Source organism: Ochotona curzoniae, unplaced genomic scaffold, assembly GCF_017591425.1.
Source record: "Ochotona curzoniae isolate NIBS_2020 unplaced genomic scaffold, NIBS_Ocur_1.0 contig_3527, whole genome shotgun sequence".
NCBI classification, from domain to species: domain Eukaryota; kingdom Metazoa; phylum Chordata; class Mammalia; order Lagomorpha; family Ochotonidae; genus Ochotona; species Ochotona curzoniae.
In genome coordinates, this window is record NW_024465897.1 from 2521412 (window position 1) to 2541437 (window position 20026).

At 46.3% G+C, this 20026-nt stretch overlaps 1 protein-coding gene across 1 annotated transcript; it reads right to left on the reverse strand.

Moving 5' to 3' along the window:
- Positions 1-5854: 5854 nt before the first annotated feature.
- Positions 5855-12826, reverse strand: LOC121157603 (pepsin II-4-like). Its single transcript, XM_040981896.1, has 9 exons — positions 12771-12826; positions 12211-12370; positions 10735-10852; positions 9865-9983; positions 9005-9204; positions 7732-7848; positions 7065-7209; positions 6866-6964; positions 5855-6004 (listed from the first exon to the last, which is right to left on the reverse strand). Exons 1-9 carry the CDS (start codon positions 12824-12826, stop codon positions 5855-5857), a joined length of 1164 nt encoding a protein of 387 aa, XP_040837830.1.
- Between the last annotated feature and the right edge of the window lie 7200 nt (positions 12827-20026).

Consider the following 20026-nt stretch of genomic DNA (forward strand, 5'->3'; position numbering starts at 1 on the left):
TGGCCCGGGTGCTCACCACAAGTGGGTTGCCACCACTGTGGAGGGCTGCTGTCACCTGAGCTGCCAAGCTTCAACTCCCTGGAATTTACTTTTAACCAATAGGATTCACAAATCACAGAAGCCATCACTCTTGGTGTTGCAGGATACAGTAGTATATGACCTTTATGGTGCTGGTCATGTCTCTGTGCCTTGTGTCCCTACGGAGTCTGATGAAGCAAGTTGCACTGTGAGGCAGCCCCCATGGCAAGGCTTGAGGATGATTTCAGGCCACAAGTAGAGGAAATGAGAGAGCCTGTTTTCTAAAGTCCACCAAGAAACTCCATCGTGACAATGTGTTGTAGGTGTGACAGCAGAACCTTGCCCATTAGAGAGGTTCCATGTGACACAAGACCTCCCTTAGTCATGCCAGCAGCCCAGGAGGTGCTAAACTGGAGAACCCACATCAGCACAGAGGCTGTGAGTTCCTGGGTGTGTAGCACTATGAGTTAAATGTGTGTGAGTTTGTCATGAACAATGGCAGCCAGTGTGGGAACCCTCTTGAGAAGTTTGCCAAGACCCAGCCTTGTGCCTCACTCACCTTTTCTCCACTTGAGGCCATTGCTAGAGCACATGATAGTCACCTCATGGTTGGGTTCTGTGCATATCTTCATTAGACAATACTTGAATTTCTTTTTTGCTACTTGTATGAAGAGTTTGATATGTTCTTTTCTTTTAAATCACTTTCTTTTTTTTTTTTAAAGATTTATTTTTATTATTTTTTTGATTGGAAAGGCAGATATACAGAGAGGAGAGACAGAGAGGAAGATCTTCCGTCCGATGATTCACTCCCCAAGTGAGCGCAACGGGTCGATACTATGCCGATCCGAAGCCAGGAGCCTCTTCCGGGTCTCCCACGTGGGTGCAGGTTCCCAAGGCTTTGGGCCGTCCTCGACTGCTTTCCCGGGCCACAGGCAGGGAGCTGGAAAGGGAAGCGGGGCTGCCGGGATTAGAACCGGCGCCCATATGGGATCCCGGGCGTGCTAGGCGAGGACCTTAACCACTTGCGCCACCGCGCCGGGCCCAAATCACTTTCTTTTTTATCACACTTGAAACAGAGAAGTGGCTCAGTGTTCACCACAGATTCACATAACAGGATAGTGGCACTGGCAGAACTGCTCCCGGGTCTCAGAAGAGCTCTGTGCCTGGGGTGTTCATTCCAATTAGGTTTCTGTCACAGGTGAGTGTCAGTGGACATTCTGTGATGGCAGGACACAGTTCATGTTGTATATACTGCAACACCAAGAGTGATTGCTTCTCCGATTTGTGAATGCTATTGGTTAAAAGTACATTCCAGGGAGTTGAACCTCGGTGGCTCAGATGACAGGGGTTTGCAGAGAAGCCAAGTGCCTGATATTTTGCTAATCATAGTTTCTTTGTAGACAACTGGGAAATTGTCTGATCATCAGCCAAGAATAACCAGCACTTCAGGCCAGGAACCCTTCTAATGTAACTGTGCCAGGCTGGGCCATGAAACATTGGTGAACAGTGTTTACCCAGCCATTAGCCCTGCTTGGCACTCAGTGTGGCTGTGGCTGTGCCTTTCCTTGAGGGACGAGGAAGATAGAGTCTCTACTGTAGTTTTCATGCTGCCAAGAGCCCAGGTGTTCAGCAATGTTCCATGAATGTATCAGATTCAACAATGGAGTGAGGCTCAACAAACCGTTGGGTACTAGGCAGAGATGGAGCCCTTACGCATGACGGGTACTGTGGAGGGAGGTTGATCAGCAGTGAGACACCTGGGTCACTTAGTTTTCCACCAAGTTCTCACCTAGGATAAGGCCTTCTCCACATAAGGGCAGCATGTTCTCCACTTCTCAGCCCCACAGAGAAGCAGGCAGGTGGTTAACATTCCATTTACAGATGGTTTGTTTTCATTTAAGTAGACCCATACCCTGAGAAGAGATCAGTTGTTTCCTGGAGAAATGGAGTTGTAAACAGATTTCCTCTAGCTGAAAAGTTTCTGAAGTCTGTGTGCTGTTTTTCATAGTACACATTTTTTTGTAAGTGTGTTTATGTATTCAGAAACATACTATAAAGATTCTTTTGAGTCAAGAAACAAAATGAGAGCAGAAATGGATCTAATGTGCACCAGTGGGAGCAACAAGCCAGCCCCATGACTTCTTCCAGGCTGCTTCTTGATCTGCCCCTTCCATGGTCTTGGTGCTCATGGGGTGGTGCAGTGTCATGGCCTCCGGAGTTCCTTGTGACATTTCTACACATATCAGTGAAGCCCTCAGTGGCCAGCTGTGTGTCCTGCCTCTAACCTGCTGCTCATGACACTCACAGTATGTGGCTGTGTCAATTACACATATACGGCCTCCGCCATCTCGTTCCATTTGAATTTTTGTTCCCCTAGAGCCCGTCATGGCCTGACATTCACACTAACTACAGTGTACCTACCTCATGCTCCAAACTGATTGTGTTGTTTAATTTTGCCATCTGTCTTGTATGGGAGATTCAGTTATATCCCATGCTTGTTGTGGCAGCCAATTTCCTTTTAATCATTCCTACCAGTGTAAAGGGAGAATTTCTAACTTGTATCATTTGTTTTTTTGAGAGACAGACTATCCTCATCCATCTGCAGCTTCCACAAACCTTAGAGAAATGCCATTTGCTTACTTCAAAATCCGAAGGCCAAATGGACTTCGAGTGTTATCAAGCTCCCCTACACAGGGGTTAGGTGCCCAAGGCCTTGTGCCATCGTTTTGTCGTTTCCCATGGGCACAATCATAAGCTGGATCAGATTTAGAGCACTCACACTTAATGGTGCTCCTTTCAGGAACTTAGCGGTGGCCATTCATCCAGTTTAGATCCCTAAACCAGATTGCTTCTCAGAGTGAAGCAGCTTGTTAAGCAGCCCGGAAAACAGCATTGGAAGAATGAAGACATATATTTGTCCCATGCTGTAGTGAAACTGACAATACAGACCTCTTACTTTTGCTGTAGTCTAGACTTCAGCTGTGTAAAGTACAGGGAAAGAGACTAGGTCCACAGAGAGATGTGGAAAATCAAGGCCTGCTTGTCTTGGTCCAGTGATTGAAATGCTACATGTTGGCCCAGATTGTTCACATTTGAATGTTTTGGGGAGCTTTTCTTCTGTGCCCTGCTTTCTCCTGGGTGTTTGATGCTCACTTTCCCTGGAGCATTTTTGTCTGTTGCAGAGACAGCTGCTGGCAGGAGGCCTCAGAGAGGAAGCCAGGATGCTGGGCCCGTGGGGGTACATGTGTGTGTGGGATGATGGACCTTGCTGACTAATCGTCTTCCAGAGTGCAGGCCAATTTTCTTGAAATTGACTGCTGTGCTGGACACCAAGGTGACTTGTGCCTTCGCAAGAGTCTGTTGTCTGCCATGATGAAGCGCCTTGTGCATTTTGTGTGTCTGATAGCTGAGTGTGGGTGGCATTTTCACTTGAGCATGGCCCAATTATTTGTCCGTACCCATTGCACTACAACAGGCAGTGCTGCCTTTTGGTCTAGTGTGAGGGGACCAGCAGTCCCCAGGCCGGCTCCCAGCTAGGACTCTAGTGTCACATGTGCAGTGTCTAGTGCCTCTGCAGATTGGCACAATGTGGGAAGAGAGATGGCGAAGAGTCAGGGACTACCCTGGACCATGTGGGTAAAGGACAGTGAGTGTCATGGTCCCCTTGGGCAGTTCTTTTAAACTCACAGCAGAGGTCCTGCTGGGTTTCAAAGGAAGAGAGAACTGCGGGGTTGATTTTCAGTGTTCCCATTCCCTTTGTATATCAATGCCTTTAATGTGGCTGGTTTTGCCCGTTGCAAACTTTGAGGAAAATGATGAAGTAACTCAACTTATGGCTGAAGGTTCCTGTTGGAAAGTGTGTGTCCTTAGATCTTGATATTAAATGCATAAGGTATGGAGGTTGGGTACTGTCTAGATTGACTTACTCTGAAAGTCTATGTAGTCCTATGCAAGCAGGTCACTGTCATTGCTCTAGAACCCTCCTGGCAGTCTGATTGCCAAAATGCCGGTGTCCCCACCATTTTGACGTTGTTATCTCACTCACCAGCTGGCAGCAGGCTTTGTGCACAGCAGCTGGTCTATATGTTTTGCAGGTGCTCAAACAGAGCTCTGATAAGATAACTTTGCAGTGTAGAGGATTGTGCTGAAGCAGCTTTTTTCAAAATTTTTATCTGAAGTACTTTCTTCTGATTCATTATAGAAATATTTTTTAAAAATAGGGTTTTTTTCTGTTAAGAGTGACTATGAGTAGAATATTCTGAGGGCAGGGATAAACCATGGAGAAGTATGAGTCAAGTGAAGTGGAGAGAATGCAATTTTGAGACAGAGGAGAGGACAAGCCAATGGCAGATGGAGATCTGGAGGGAAAAACATTGGGAAACTCAGAGACAGCAGAGCAGTGCAGTGTTGCAGTTACCACATGCCTCAGCAGTAATTGGAGTTCGTTGCTCAGAGCTGCAGCAGTGGTCAGGTGGGATTGAGAAGTCAGTGTCAGCTCAGGAGGTGCAAACAGTCCCAGAACTGCCACTCAGATGTGCTAAATTTGAGCATGGGCATAAGCAGAGTGGCAGAGTGGCAGAGTGGCAGAGCACTCTCAGGCAGGTGCAGGAATGCAGGGATTTCATGGATCAGACCCGTCAGCAGAGCCATATCTGGTGCCATTTTTCTGGACTAAAGAAAAGGCTGTTGAGGCTGCAAGGATGAAGTGAGCTACCCATGCGCTGAGCTGTGAGCATGCTTTCTTTTGCTTCAATGCATTGCTCTTGTCCCACAGGGAAAACAACCGACACTGCATTCTACGGCTTCCACCCAAGGTAGGTTCAGTTGATTCCCCAGATCTTATGACCAGCATGCTCAGACAATTACCAGCAACATGTTATATGCCATTTTATGTACTGAGAGATAGACTGTGAGGTTGGAGAAGCCATAAGTGGCTGCACTGGTACTTAAGGTGGAGAGACTTCACTTATGGCTCAATGCATTGAAATAATTCCACAGGAAAACACTACTTATTCAAATTCCTATGTAACTGGTTCCAACGAAAACAGGTTCAGGTGGCTCTTACACCTAAGAACAAACCAGACCAACACCACCGAAAATTCTGTAATTTAGGACAATTGGTGCCTTTCAATTCTTAGGCACTGGTCGAACTGTGAGTGAGACTAAGTCTGTGTCGTTAAGGTGTGCCCCTTTCCCAGAATCACATGGGCTGGTGAAGAGTAGTGTGGATCTCTGTAGGTGCACAGCAGTGAGGCTTTAGCTTGGGCTTGGAGTTTGTGGTGGACAGTAGCACAAGAGCCTGAGACAGAAACTTGCTGTAGGGAGTGCTACAAGTGATTCTAGACAAAGAACCACGTAGTGTAAGGAAAAGTAAAATTGACGTGTAGGCCTGTGTTCACTGCAGCTCAAAGCAAATATTATGAGAAGATTCTGCTAACCAGAATAGCATTTTTCAATAGCAAAAGAAGAGACTGAGGCACTAGGAATATGACTGATGCCTCCCCAACAAAGGAACACAAGCCTTTGTCAATCTCAGGATGAACTGAGGAAGACATGGAAGAAATGGGGCATAAACAATTTTTAAAGCTTGTTCTAGATCTTCTAAGCCAAGAATGTGGAGCACCTACAGGGGACATAGCATTCAGAAAAAACCAAAATACACACATTATCATTAGCTGTTTTTATTCTGCATGATGGGTGTGTTTTGGAACACAGTCAAGCAGCTACTGCTTTTGGAAGGAGACTGTGTTTCAGGAAGAAGTGTGGGGAGAATTCGATCTAAGGGAGCGCAGTATGGAGAGCAGATGTGTCTAGAAGAGGGCTCAAAGCTGCAGACTTAAACTGCGGCAGCCAGACCAAGCTGATTGTTGGCCCGGTCGAAGACGGTGAAGTACTGGCGGATGAAGACATCACCCAGGATCCAGAGTTCGCCAGAGGAGGTGTCAAGGTTCATGCCCTCGAAGCCACTGATGCAGTCGTCATCTTCCTGCAGAGCAGAGAAGGAACAGCATGGGAGAGTGGACAGTGGATCCAGTGACAGGAGCTAGTCATAATCACCCTGGTTTCCTTGTCTGTCTGCAAGTTCTATGCCTAGAAGGGATTCCTAGCTCAGTGTCTAGGGCTTTGGTTTCTGCTGACCTGGATGTACTGGTCCTAGCTTCTCAGTGCAGTCTTGGTGTTCATGCATTGCTGGACATTATGTGGTGTCTTTGGTTGAGCTGCAATCCTGACCTTAGAACACCAGCTTCCATAAAGGATGTCTGACATCTGGATGAGTCGGCCTTTCCCCTACTTGAGTTACTAGATGTAGCTGTGCCTGTATGTAAGATGACTGAGGAGAGGCTCAGGTGTGTGTGTTTCTCACTGGCGGTGTCAGTCACTAGGATAAATCGATTTTTCTCTTGACATTCTAGGGGATATCCCTGTAGCTCAATAGACTCAGATGTGGTCACTTTCATGGAATGGCACTAAGCACAATCTGAGAGTGGGTTGATCCCACATGTCTGGTTTTTAGATGAAGAATTGGAAACTGAGAATGGTTGCACTTTGCTGAGTATTGAAGGGCAGGTCATTGAGACTCAGGACGAAGTACAGATGTGCCTGAACACAGTCATTTTCTCAGGATGTCACCGTCTGCCTCCCTTTCCCTTTAGCGTTTTCTTCCAGATTCTCATTTGTGTGTTGTTTATAGATACGCTGTCTCATTAAATGTCCTACAGAGCAGGTGGCATCATCCTCTTGTCATTATGCTGGAGAAATATATATTTCTTTGTGACAGGGCACAGTGGGTGATTACTTGGTGAATTGGCTCTGCCCACTCATCCCAGCGTGATCCTGTGGCCCTTACCTTCAGGATATAGGCACTGGCAGGCAGAGGGTACTGAATTCCATTGATGGTGAAGACAACATCAGGCAGGGAGTCGATGGCTGAGCAGCTGATGGTACCCTGGCAGGCATGAGGATAGAAGTATTAGCAGGGGCTCATTCCTCATGTATGGGACTCCCAGCACTTGAGTCTAGAAGAGAGCATCTGGGGATGGACTTGCCTCTCCCAACAAGTTCTCAGAAGCTCCGATGTAGCTCTGGATGCTGGAAATGGCACTGGTGGGTCCAGCCAGCAGAGAGGTGCCCGTGTCAATGATGGCCTGGCAGCTGTCTGCGCAAGCAATGGTCTCTCCGTTGATGGTGACGCTGAGGGTGAGATGCAAGGAATTGTTTCATGCATGTACACAAGTAATGTGTATGATCTACGTGAATGTACATGGATAGGGCATTCATTCAACACTTGGGAAGCCAGAGTACAACATGGCTTGTTTAGGTTAGACCTGAGCTGATTTCTTAGTCATTTGTTCCTCATCCTACACCTTCGGTGACATTCTTTGTAGAGAGAAAGGCTGTGTGATGCTTCCCATGTTGCCTAAATGTTGAGAAGTGTGTAGCCATTTCAGCATTTCAGCCACCTGGTCTGAAATGCTGGCAGGAGAAGCTGCATGACTAATCAGAATCAAGTGACTGTCTTGATTGTTGTATTGGACCTGGGTTCCCTCCTGTGCAGCCCTCTCTGTCCCCCACTCGCGTTCCTGGGCTCTCTCTAGTGTGTCCATGTTTCAGCTTCCTTCTGTGTTGGCTATCAAGACAGTGAGTCACCTGTGACTACACCAAGAACTGAGATCAGGGCCCAGGTCAGCACATTCGGCATCAGTATGGACTCACCTGTCCAAGGTGAACTGCCAGTAGCCCTCATGAGTGACAGGCACCCAGTTCAGACTTCCTGTGTAGTAAGAAGAATCGATGCCGCCAAACATCACCAAGCTGCCCTTCTCATCATCACTGTGGGAGAGGGAGAGAAGACATGAACTCATTCATGTGCGACATTTCTGTTATGTAAAGCCTAGGCACCTCCCTGGATAGATCACCCATCCATGCCAAAAGCTGTGTTAATGTGACATCATGGTACACGTCTTGTTTAACCATTTTCAGGTAGTGGTCAGCATTATTAGTTGCATATTTACCTATTCCAAAGAAGTGTGAGGCTCAGAAAAGAAAGCAACTTGCTCAAGATTGCCCAGATGGAAGTGTTAGCCATAAGGAGAGCAAGGACAATATGGTTCCCAAATAAGCTTTGCTGTGTTAAGATCCTCATGACAGCTGCCCTGAGCGCACAAGAGATGTGAATTTGAGCCAATGTTGGCTTCTCAGCAATCAGGGACAGAGTCAGTGGCTCTCAATCAGGGCTGTTGATGCCAATGTCTGTAAACATTAGTCATTTTTTCACATGTGTGGGCAATCTATGAATGTCCACTTGTCTGTTTCCCAAATGTCCCCAAAGCCCTCCTTGGCCTATGTTGAACCTAGGAAATTGAGGTCAGTTGTTCTCTTCTGGGGAGAAAGTTCTTGAGTTTTCTGCAGTATCCTGATAGAATTGGCGCTATGGGGAGGCTGAGATGCAAGTAGTGGAGTGGTGACGGCATTCAGGAGGTGGAAATGGCAAGTGTGTACCTTAAGCAGTATCAGAACTCATACCGACTGCCTCAGTGTAGTTTTAAATTCCATATGGTATGAATTCTTAATCTGTCTCCAAATCGCAGTCAGGTTTTTGTATTTTGTGCTATGAATCCTGAGGTGTGTGGTATGTGATTTCCATCAAAAAGGCATGTTTTGAGGGCCATGGTGGATGGAAGGTGTCCTCAAAAGTTCCACTGGCTAGTAACATTCAAGTTGGGAATTTCAGGGACAAACATCTCAGCTGGTCCAAAACAGTGAATGCAGACCAGTGTCAAGGGAAAGGAGGAGGTGAGACAGAGAGACAGTAAGAGACAGAGATTTGGCAGCATGATTGCTCAAAGACACCCGTCTCCACACCCTGATGGTGACATTTAACATGGTATCCTTTTAAGAATGTTGCTTTCTCACTGTGCCTGAAGCAGTTCTTTTGTGTGTGTTGTGAAAGTGTTCAGTTTGATAAGGCCCTGAGTATCCAACGTACGAGCTCAGGTAGACAGAGAAGAGGTCCTGGGACACGAGGCCCTCATTCCACATGTTGTCAAAGACGGGTGTGGCACCGGAGGCAGCGATGCTGGGGTAGCCCAGACCCAAGATGCCATCAAAGGGAGCAAACATGAAGGTGATGCCAGGCTCTGTCTTGCTCAGGCCAAAGATCTGGTTGGTGTCCTCGATGCTTCCAACCTGTGTAGGACAGAGAGAGAGAGAGAGAGAGAGAGAGAGAGAGAGAGAGAGAGGGAGATGGTATTGTCCATAAGCACTGTTTGAGAGCACAGGTGGAGTCTTATGCTGTAGAAATAGCCATCATGTTTCATTTACGGAAAGACTGAGCTTGCAGGGCATCAGGCTGATACGTAGGGTGCTTTTCACTGCCCACAGTACATATCAATGGCCGCTGATGCTTATGTGGCCCCCTGTGTGATTCTGTATGAGCTTCTGCTGTAAGAAAGAGATTAAATTGCAATCCCAGCAAATTCTGTTCAGTGCTCTCCCTCCCTAGCAGTAGGGATTGTGGAAGTCTTGTGACTTGAGGGAGGTAGAGGAAGTAGAAGATAATACTGTAGTCATTTTAACCTTTCAGTCCTCAATCCCTTGTTGTTCCATGACATTCATCACAGAGCTGGTGCAAGGGAGCCAGCTACCACTCCTTTTGCACTCTTGGCTGAGCCCCTGATGTGTGTGCCACCTGTGTCTCATTGCTCTCCAACCACCGTGTTTTTTGCTTGTGTCATCACTAAGAACATTACTGATAATGTGAACTTCTCTTGTGAATCTTTTTGCTGCCCACAATTTCTCTAGGTCCTTAGAATGGCAGTGTGAGGTTCAGGGTCCCCAGGTACTCACTTTCACAGTGTCATATCCCAGGATGCCAGTCATGCTGCCAGTGCCATAGGTGATGGAGAGAGTCTCACTGGTGGCCTGGTAGGTGGAGGAGTCCTTAGGGTTGAAGCGCTTGTGTAGGACTGCAAGTCAGGAAGTGGCTCATCAGTGTATGAATATAAAGAAGTGAGCTGGTAATGGCTTTCCGGTGTCCTGTCTCTTGTCCCTGTGTGAGTCACTGGGGAAGAATAACCTTTGTCCTAACCTGATTGAGGAGACCGTTAGAACACTAGTTCACTGGATCCTGTAGTCAGAAACACCATGTCACTGGTGGACAGTCTTAGGATATCCCTTAACTTCCCCAGATGACCTGGGCAAACGCTGGGCACTGTCATGGGCCCCTCTGGCAGTAATGCTCCGTTATGGGAACAAAAAATTACCTGGGCATTTGCTGTGAAACAGAACACAGGTTAGACTCCTGTTAGTGAATGAAACTGGAAGCATTGTGATGAGCCTCAGTGATAAAATCTGTGAGATCAGCAAATCAGTGCCTGTAGTGTGTGTTTCATGAACACTGCATTATCGTTAAGGTCCCTGCACCTGGTCAATATCAAAACTTTGCCTTTAGAAAGGCATCACTTGGGGCATGTACAAACTTTGTGCCACGGGTACATCATCTGACCATGTCTCTTCATCCCTGTATGGCACACAGCCAGTTTCCCAGTTTGACTCTCTGATGCCACATCCCTGAGAAGCCGTGTTGTATGAATCCTGAGTGCCTCCAACAGGCTGAAGGGCAGCACTGAGAAGTGTCTGAGTGGTCAGGGTTCCCAGGTTGTCAGCTGATGCCGGGAAAGAAGGAGTGGGAGGGGTTGTAAAGGTCCAGGTACTCACAACAGGCAAGGCTGGAGCAGTAGGTGGAGGGCACCCAGAGGTTGGAGGAGCCGGTGTCAAAGATGACGGTGAATTCCTGAGGGGGTGTTCCAATGCTGATGGTGCCGAAGTACTCAGCCTGTGGGGGTCAGGACAGCACAGCTCAAGGACACGGAGTTTTACATGCAGGTCTTCCTGAAGACCATATCCTCAGTTCACTGCTCCGTGATCCTCTCCTCTCTTCTAATTTCTCCTTTCAGTGCTCCCTCATTCAAAGCCCAGCTCTTGTCCCCATTCCTCCTTGTAGTCTTGTCTGATGGCTCCCTGGTTTCCCTTGACTCTTCCCTGTTAAGTCATTTGTACCCAAGGCTCATGTGCTGTCCCCTGTTGGCTGGTTGTCTCCGTGTGTCAGTCTCAGCCTCTTGTGTTGTGAGCTTCTCAGAGAGCGTAGTGCAACCTGTGGTAGCAGCAAGTGAAGCCTCAAGTGCACTTTGTTCATTTTCATATCAGGTGACACAGGTCACTTAACCTTAGGGCTTGTGGAAATATGTGTTATTCCTCAACTTTGGTGTTAATTGTAGGTTATAAGATAAAACACCCTCAGTGTTTCAATTCTCAGTGGCAGCATGTTACTTCTTGCCCGTTCTACTCCACTTTCCCTGTTATGGTGAAAGACAATTGAAGATCTATTGCAGGGCAAGGAGCTTGCATTGGTTGTCCCTTCAGTTTGTCTTTCAGAACTCTGGCCAAATGTCACCTCTACAGGCCCATGAAATGGCAAAGATGATTAAGCCTCTGCCTGCATTATTGTCATCCTGTATGTGTATGCATTAAATTTCCAGTTGTTCCACTTCATGTCCAGGTCTCTGTCATGTCCTGGGAAGACAGTGGATAAGAGGCCAAGTGTTTGGGCCCTTACACTCATGTTTATTTCCACACTTATGGCAACTTTGCATCAATTGAAAAACTTCTTTTCCTTTCCATGCTTCTCCTGCACTCTGTTGTTTCTTCACCATAAGCACTTGGCTTCCTGTGGCCATAGGATGAACATAAACTCTCCTGCTCTCAGGAAGTCCTTTCCTCCTCATGGAACCATACACTCTTCTGTCACAGCTCCCAGGATATGTCTGTGCCCTCCTAGAGCCACTTGGTCACTGAATGACAACTTTTCCTCATATTCTTTTCCCTAGTCTGTCTTCTTCCTGAGTTTGGAGATTCTCTCATTCTCTCATGTCATCTTTCCCCCGCCCCCATCATTGTGCTTTCTTTAATATTTTACCCTGCCAAAAGATATCTGACCTATAAGCTTGGACCGAGTGTACATATTGAAGAAATGAATGATCAACAAATGAGAGTGATAGTTCAGATAGCGAGTTTCCCTGAGTATCCTTGGGCTGGTGACATCAGTCAGCTGTTTTGACTGCCATCCCAATTCCCCATTCATGCTCTAGCCCAGTCCTTGGTGCTGCTGCCATTTCTATTTGCCTATGCACTCACATCCATGTAGTTCTCCATTGTCTCAGTGGACTCGGTGGCAAAGGCATCCTTGGGGAAGTACTTGGAGGCCGGGTTGGGGCTGTGAGTCTTGAGGTAGTCCTGCAGCAAGCCCTTCTCAATCAGGTTCTTCCTCAAGGACTTCTTTTTGACCAGAGGAACCCTGGGGCAGAGCATTGAGACAGTCCCAGTCAAGGGATGATTGGTTACTGGCTGAGGATCCTGCCCAGAGCATGCTGCAAGTGCCCTAATATGCAATGAAAGCAGTTCAAGAGAAGCAAAGGAAGGAAAGTGAGAAGCTCCCATTTTTACCCAGAATGCACAGAGTGGAGGTGACTGCAATGGTGCTGAAAGCACACCACAGCAGCTCTCAGGGTCTGTGGTGTTAGCCATGCCTACCGTGTGGCCTCAGCAGGAAGGAAAAGGAACCCAGGAAGTCTAAAGATGCTGGAACACAGGAAGGAAGGAATGTGTTCAGTAGGACATCTGGCGCTTAGGAAATAGTAGAGGGCTGGAGAGATGTCCTTGGAGTTTTACATCCTGCTGCCCAACCCCAGACTCACTTGTGGATGACGCACTCAGAGAGTGCCAGCAGGCCGAGCAGCAGCAGCCACTTCATGGTTTTTGCTGTCTCCCAAGTCAATGGGCAAGGCAGGCTGAGTGGAAGATGTAGAGCACCAGACTAGGGCCACTGCTTATATACATTCGGACCAAATCCTCACTCTAATAACCCTTATCAGCATGTCAATACCACCAGCTATCACACTCCTATATGGAACATTATGATAAGACAGTCCCGCCTGGAGTCACGTTCAGAGGATTTGCCTGCTGAGTGGCTTTTCACCAAAATGATATCACACAGTTGGAGTATAACTGGGGTGTGTTTGGGGAGGTGGGTGGGAAGAAGCTTTCCAAGCTCAGTGTTTTGACAGAAGTGGTCAGAGATGCATAGAACACAGCATTAATCCAATGTTGGAGAAGGTCAGCATACCGTGATTTGTTCCTGTTCAAGCAACCTATGTTTGTGGTGTTTTAGAAAGCAGCTGCTCACAATAGCGATGTGTGCTGTTTCTATAGAGCATGGGAGCAGTCAGAGGTTCAGTGAGCAAGACCCACCTGCCTGTGCAGATGGGTTCATTGGGTACGCCTTTATGGAATCTGTGCATTAGTGTGTATATTTGCCTTTTGTTGGCGGATTCTGAGTCATTATTTCCTCTTCATGGCTTGGAAAATGTTTTTTTCTTTCATACAGTGGGTCATAGAAACACTATACTTGGTGCTTCAGTCCGTATATAATGAAAGTGTCTGGTACACACTACCCACATGTTTGGCCAGAGGCACTGTGTCTGTGACGACACCCAGTATACGCATGGAGCAATTCTCCGTGGAGATAACCTGGACCTAGAAAGAGTGTGTAATAGAAGGTGTAACCTGAGATGAGGGGACACGTTTGCCTGTGTGATGGCCCCATGTTCAGCTATGACTGGAGCTGGGAACAACACATTGTGAGCCCCTTTCACCAATTCTGCTAGGAGTTTGGGCAGAGAGTCCCCCTCATCCCCACCATTAGCATCATCCCTAAGTAGCATTTACTACCTTGTGAATCCTTGATTGATAATACAGCTCTGATTGGTGACCTGAAATGATCTTGATCTGAAATCCCCATGTGTCTTAGATTATTCCTGGGACCGAAATATTGGGACCATCATGAAGAGTCCACAGTGATGTGAAAATTGATTTACAGGGACAGTTAATTGCAGGAATGTAAGGATGAAACAGCAGCAAGGAGTCTGTTTGTTGCCAAGCCTGATCATGAAAGTGTGTAGGGTGTGCTGAATTCTAAACTGCATGCACAATTGCTCAACAGAAGAGTGAACTGCAGGGAGAGAGGGAGACATCTTGTCTTCTCTTCTGGAGGGGTTCTGGATCATATTGGAGGAAGCTTTTGAGTTGAGAAAGACACTTAATATTTTCACAAGAGTAGGATTTTGAATTTCAGAGAGAGACTGACATGCTTAGGGAAACAATTAAGGAGTAGGGCAGATTTTGTCTAGGATGTCCCTGATGTGATTGGAACATTGTTGTGGATGTTAAATACTCTGCTAAATCTCATTTGTCCTACGTTGCCTGCTAATGGTACTGTTGGGAAGAATGGATCCATCAGGAGGTGAGAGGACTTTGTGTGCAGACTCTCATCCATGGAGATCATTCTTCAGGAGAGGGTTGCTGTTAGCCCGCATGTCCACGGAGCCACCGTCTGTGGAATCTGGCTCAACTTCTTGTCCTGCACACACACCAATGCCCGTTATGGGTTCCTCACCAGGAAACATTCTACCTAATGCTATTTGGTCTTGAAATATTGAAAACACCGCAAGGTGTTTCTTTGTAGTAATGAGAATCAGACTAACACAGGCCCTGTTCGTGTTTCAGGGATATTGATGCAGTGGTATAGCCCATTCCCTTTGAGCATGGCCATGACTCATGACTCATGACTCTAGGCAGCAGCAAGAAGAGACGTGTGTTTGAGTTGTGTTGTGCTGATTGCAACACCTGTCATGCTGGTTGACTGTAGGTGTAGACTCTACTGGCTCTGAGAAAGTAAGAAGTTCAACTGACAGGAGCAACATAACAAGACATTGAGTGTCATCTCAGCCATTAGCCAGAGAAACTGAGGCCACTGGCTGACAATTCACCCAGAGATGAATCCTTCCCACTCAGAATGAGTGTGCGCATAGTCTTTCTCTATTTAGTCACAGGTGGAACCATCCCCTTGGCAGGCCTAAGTCCAACAAGAGCCACTTGGATGTCTCACACTCGGTATCATTCATGACATGTTTGTGATCTGAGGAAGCAGAGGTCAAAGTCCATTGGTTGTGTCATGTATAATCAATTTTGAGGCAAAATTGATTTCCTCTGCTTTCTTGAGCACTTTGAGATCTGTGCTCTTCTTCCCTTTAAATTCGCATGCATGCTGTTATCCTGAGCAACAGGTGGTACTCTCCAGAGTGGTCCCTGGGTCTCAGGAGAGTGCTGTCCTTGCGAGGTTCTTGGCATACCTGGATTATTTCCGTGTGTGTGTGTGTGTGTGTGTTTTAAAAAAGATTTATTTATTTTTATTTGAAAGTGAGCTATACAGGGAGGAGGAGAGAAAGAGAGGAAGATATTTCATTGATTGATTCATTGCCCAAGGAGCCATAATGCAGGGGTTAGCCGATCTGAAGCCAGGAGCCTGGAGCTTCTTCCAGCTCTCCCATATAGGTACAATGTCCCAAGGCCTTGGGGCATCCTCGACTGCTTTCCCAGGCCACAAGCAGCTATCTAGATGGGAAGCAGGACCTCCGGGACATGAACTGTTGCCCATATGGGATCCTGATGTGTGCAAAGTGAGGACTTTAGCCGTTAGTCTTGCACACCGGGCCCTTTGAGTGTTTTTGAGTGTATGTTGGCATTCTGTGATGACTGTTCCAGGGTCTCTCTGAGAAGTGAACTCCATGACCTCATGTACTAGAACTCTTGGGAGACAGAGGGTGATCTTGCTGCTGGAGCCTTCTGATCATCAGCCAATGTGATCCAGGGCAAACACCAAAGAATCTGCCTAATCTCAGAGTGCCAGGTGGCCATGCAGGATATGTGGACAACAGTGTTTACCCAGCCATTAGTCCTGCCTGGCACTCGGTGTGGCAGTGTCTGGCCTTGCGGTACTAGTGTTGGCTACTCCTTGCCAAGGTCCCAGGTGTTCAGGAGTGTTCCAGGAATGTATCAGATTAAGTAATGGAATGAGGTTGAAGAAAGTACACATGTGGAGATGGAGATGGAGCACTTAATGCTTGACAGGTGCTGTGGAGTTGGACTGATTGCAGGGCTTTCCATCAGGGACTCAGCCCAGGGCATGGACCTCAGTCACAGCCACCTTGTACTCTATCCTTCTCTGCCTCAGGCTCACTGCTCTTCCCTAGTTGTAGGCTGTTGTTACCATTCCATTGACAGGCTCATTAGTTCTGGTTCACATATGCACATAACATGCAGGAGCTTCAGAAGCTCATGGGATAAAAGCTTTAGAAACATCTTTTAATTTGAAAAAGAATTTGTGAGATCTGAGCATAGTTTTCATAGCACACATCTTCTGTGGGAGTGTCGAAGTACTCCTATACGTGATTAGTATAGACTTGTTTCTAGGTACGTAAGTAATGGGGGGTTAGATGTTACAGTGGTTGATTCTGCTCTAGATGTCCCCATCTAGCATTGTCCACATCTGCTACAACGGTGATTGAATTTCAGTCCTGCTTCTCTTGTGTCTACTATCCTTCAAATTTTCACTTGTGGCCAATGATACATTGATCACTTTGGTCTTGCTACAGATGTGGGAGTCTCAGATTGATTTCTGGATCACTGTATTCAACCTACCCTGGTAATCTTTGTGGGCATTTAGGTCGGGAACCATTGAAAGGAAGATCTTTCTCTCTCCCTCTGTGCTTTTCAATAACATAAATCGTATTAAAGTGTTTTCAAAATGATTTATAACCCCATTATTCAGTGCTAATCACCAATCATGTTTCAAATGAATGTGTTTATTTTTTTATATACACTTATATCTAGTACAGAATATACTGTCATGCCACCTGTTTATCTTTTTGTTTGTAATTTACCTTTAGTGCAGTAATTGTATATTTTTTATGTAAATCCTTGTGAATTGACATGATCCTTGTATCTTTGCTTAGTCTTTTTTTGTGTCGTGGTGAAGATTACTTTTGTTCAACTCTGTTGGGAATTCTGTGCCCCTCCTGGATATTGCATTCCAGTTCTTTGTCCAGATTACGGGAGTTTTCATTTGATATTTCGTTGAGTAAACCTTTAACCCCAGCTTCTCTTTCTGTGCCTTCTGGAACTCCCATAACTTGTATATTGGGCCTTTCAATAGTCTCTTAATTCTTGGATACTTTTTTTATGGCTTGACGCAGCTCTGTTTTCTAGGAAGTATCTCCCCATTCTGAGACTCTTTCTTCTGCTTTATTCATCCTATCATTGAGCTTTTCCACTGTAATTAAAAAAGAAAAATATTTATTTTATTTTTCTGGGAAAGTCAGATATACAGAGGAGGCTAGACAGAGAGGAAGATCTTTGTCTGCTGATTCACTCCCCAAGTGGCCTGAACGGCAGGAGCCTTGCCAATCTGAGGCTAGGAACCTGGAGACTCTTCCTGCTCTCCCACACAGGTGCAGTATCCCAAGGCTTTGGGCCATCCTTGACTGCTGTCCTAGACCATAGGCAGGGAGCTGCATGGGAAGCAGGGCCACTGGGACAAGAACCAGAGTCCATATGCAGGACAGGAAAGCAGCAAGAAAAAGGGAAGATGCCCATTATGGCCCTGCCTACATTTTCTCAACTGTAGCATAAAAATGTACTTGTGCTGAGGTGAGATGAGCTCGGCTTTAGCCCCCACCAATTTGAGGGGGAACTGGGGCTGGGCTGTGTTGGCCAGGCTATAGCACCCACTGTCAAAAGCTGAGGTAAGCTGGCCATGCCAGACTGGGCTGTGGTGCCAAATCAGCACATGTGAGAACCAGTGAGGAAGGGAGAAAACCTGGTAGGGGAAATGTGGAGGGCTCCCCTGTTGGAACACCACTTGCATTGGAGAGTGTGAGTTGGGATGGGGGCAGATTGGAGCGGAAGAGCTGCAACATCTGTGGACCTCATGTGAGCTAGATCAATGAAGCCAGGCTGGGTTGACTGTTTCTACAGGTGCAAGCATAAATCAGAGTGGGTAAGGGTCATTTGGATTTTGTTGCAGCATCAGCTGGTAGATGCTGGCACAGGGTGCAAATTCTGTCAATTTAAACTGCAGAACCACCTGGAGAGTGATCCAGGGATTGGGATCCAGAGATTGGGCCTGTTAGGGAAACAGTGGGGGCCTTTCTCCTGGTTTACCACTTCCACAGGGGAGCATGAAAAGCAGGACTGGGACATATGTGGTTGGACACAACGGCAACCAGCAGTTTGTGTGTGGGCTGGATAGTGGGGCTGGTTGGGTTGAACTAGGCTTCATTGCCCGTTGACATGTAGGAGAGCTGAATGGGATGTGGGACAGACTGGACCGATCTGCTGTACATACTGGCAAGTATGGGAACCAGGGCAGGAGCCGGCCTGGTGGGGATTATTGGGAATGTCCCTGAGTAGGCTGCAGCTCCCACTGGTTTGTGTGAGGGCCAAGTGTGTGCTGGGCAGAAACAGGCTGGATTGCAACACCCTTTGGTTCTTGTAGAAGACAGGGCTGGAAACTGAACTGATCCAGCAATTGCAACTACAACATATGCATAAGCTGATTGGGGCAATGCACTGTGCCGGACCTTGTATTGGCAAGCACACACGAGAATCAGGTCTGGGATCACCTCAGATGAAGTTTCTTTGGGGATCCCTGCAACTGAACTGCTGATCTCAGAACCCAAACCCTGAAGAGAAGTGCAGGTTCCATGATCTGACCATGGAGTGCAAGTGTCAAAGCTGAGCCTCCTCAGAGTCTCAGATGGAACAGTAGACAGCAAATCCAAGTGCACATGGAAGATATGGCAGTCTTGGAACCTGTAGAAGACACATGGTACCACAAGAGGACAGAGGACAGAACAAATTCATCTGTCCCAGCCATGAGTTTGCAGTGAAGATCTGGGCTGATGGAGACTCTAAGGTAGACTGTGTCAGCCAGTGGATTCTGGGGAGATTTCATCATGCTTGGAATGGTAATATTGGCAGCAATTCAGAACTGTTGGACCACCAAACCACTTGACCACTTGAGCAGAACCCTCATAGCATGCCCAATGTTGCGGACTTGGGATGGATGGGAGGTTGAGTCGGGCTTCTTCCTTTATTCTCCCATTACTCCAGATCAAGAAAAGAAATAATGAGGAAACAATGGTCTTACCCACTTTTCTGTAGCCCTTGTCCCTTTGTGCACTAATCAAATCCATAAATATTATCATAATAAAATAATGAAAAGAAAATAAAAATAAAAATGTACTTGCTGTGCTTTTCCACTTGCTTTCAGTGCTCTTCAAAACACTTTCTTCTGGTTGAATTCTTCACTGACTCATAGATCGTACAGTAGCATCATTTTCTTCAAGGTGGTCTTTATTTTGCCTTAGTCTTTCAATAGCGTGTTATTTAACTTCATGGTGTTGTTAATTTCTTTTTTCTTCCTGTTGTTGATTTTTTTTTTGGTGGCTATTCATGGAAGGGGATGTATAGTAGATGTGTAATGGAGACTGTGATATCTAGTAACATGTTATGTAACTTCATGGCATTGTAACTTTCTATTTTTCTTCCTCTTGCTGAATTTTTATTGTGGTTTTCATTGAAGGGGATGTACAGTTAATGTGAAATGGAGACTATCATATGCATATGTGAGGATACAATGTAGTGTGCATCTCTACTTACAAACTAAAACTGGACTCCCAATGATACTGGTTACTATATGACAATAGGATGCTGGATTCTGTGCCCTTGTCCATGCCCACAGAAATGTAAATATAGCTGTGTCTGAATAACTATACAATAGTAATGATATAGGGGAACTTGGTGGAGGGAGGAATGGGGAAGGGGATAAGGGAAATTTCTGAGTCTATGGAATTGTATCATAAAATGATGATGATAATAATAAGAAGAAATAAAAGATTAAAAAAAGCAATAGTCTTTTGCTTATTAGGCCACCTTTTGAAAACCAATTGTGCAGAGACGAAAATAGAAGCTTTATTAGTTAGTTTTGTGTGGGAAACTGTGGAATAAACCCCAATTTCTCACCTTCTAATTTTTGATCATTCACTCAAAATTA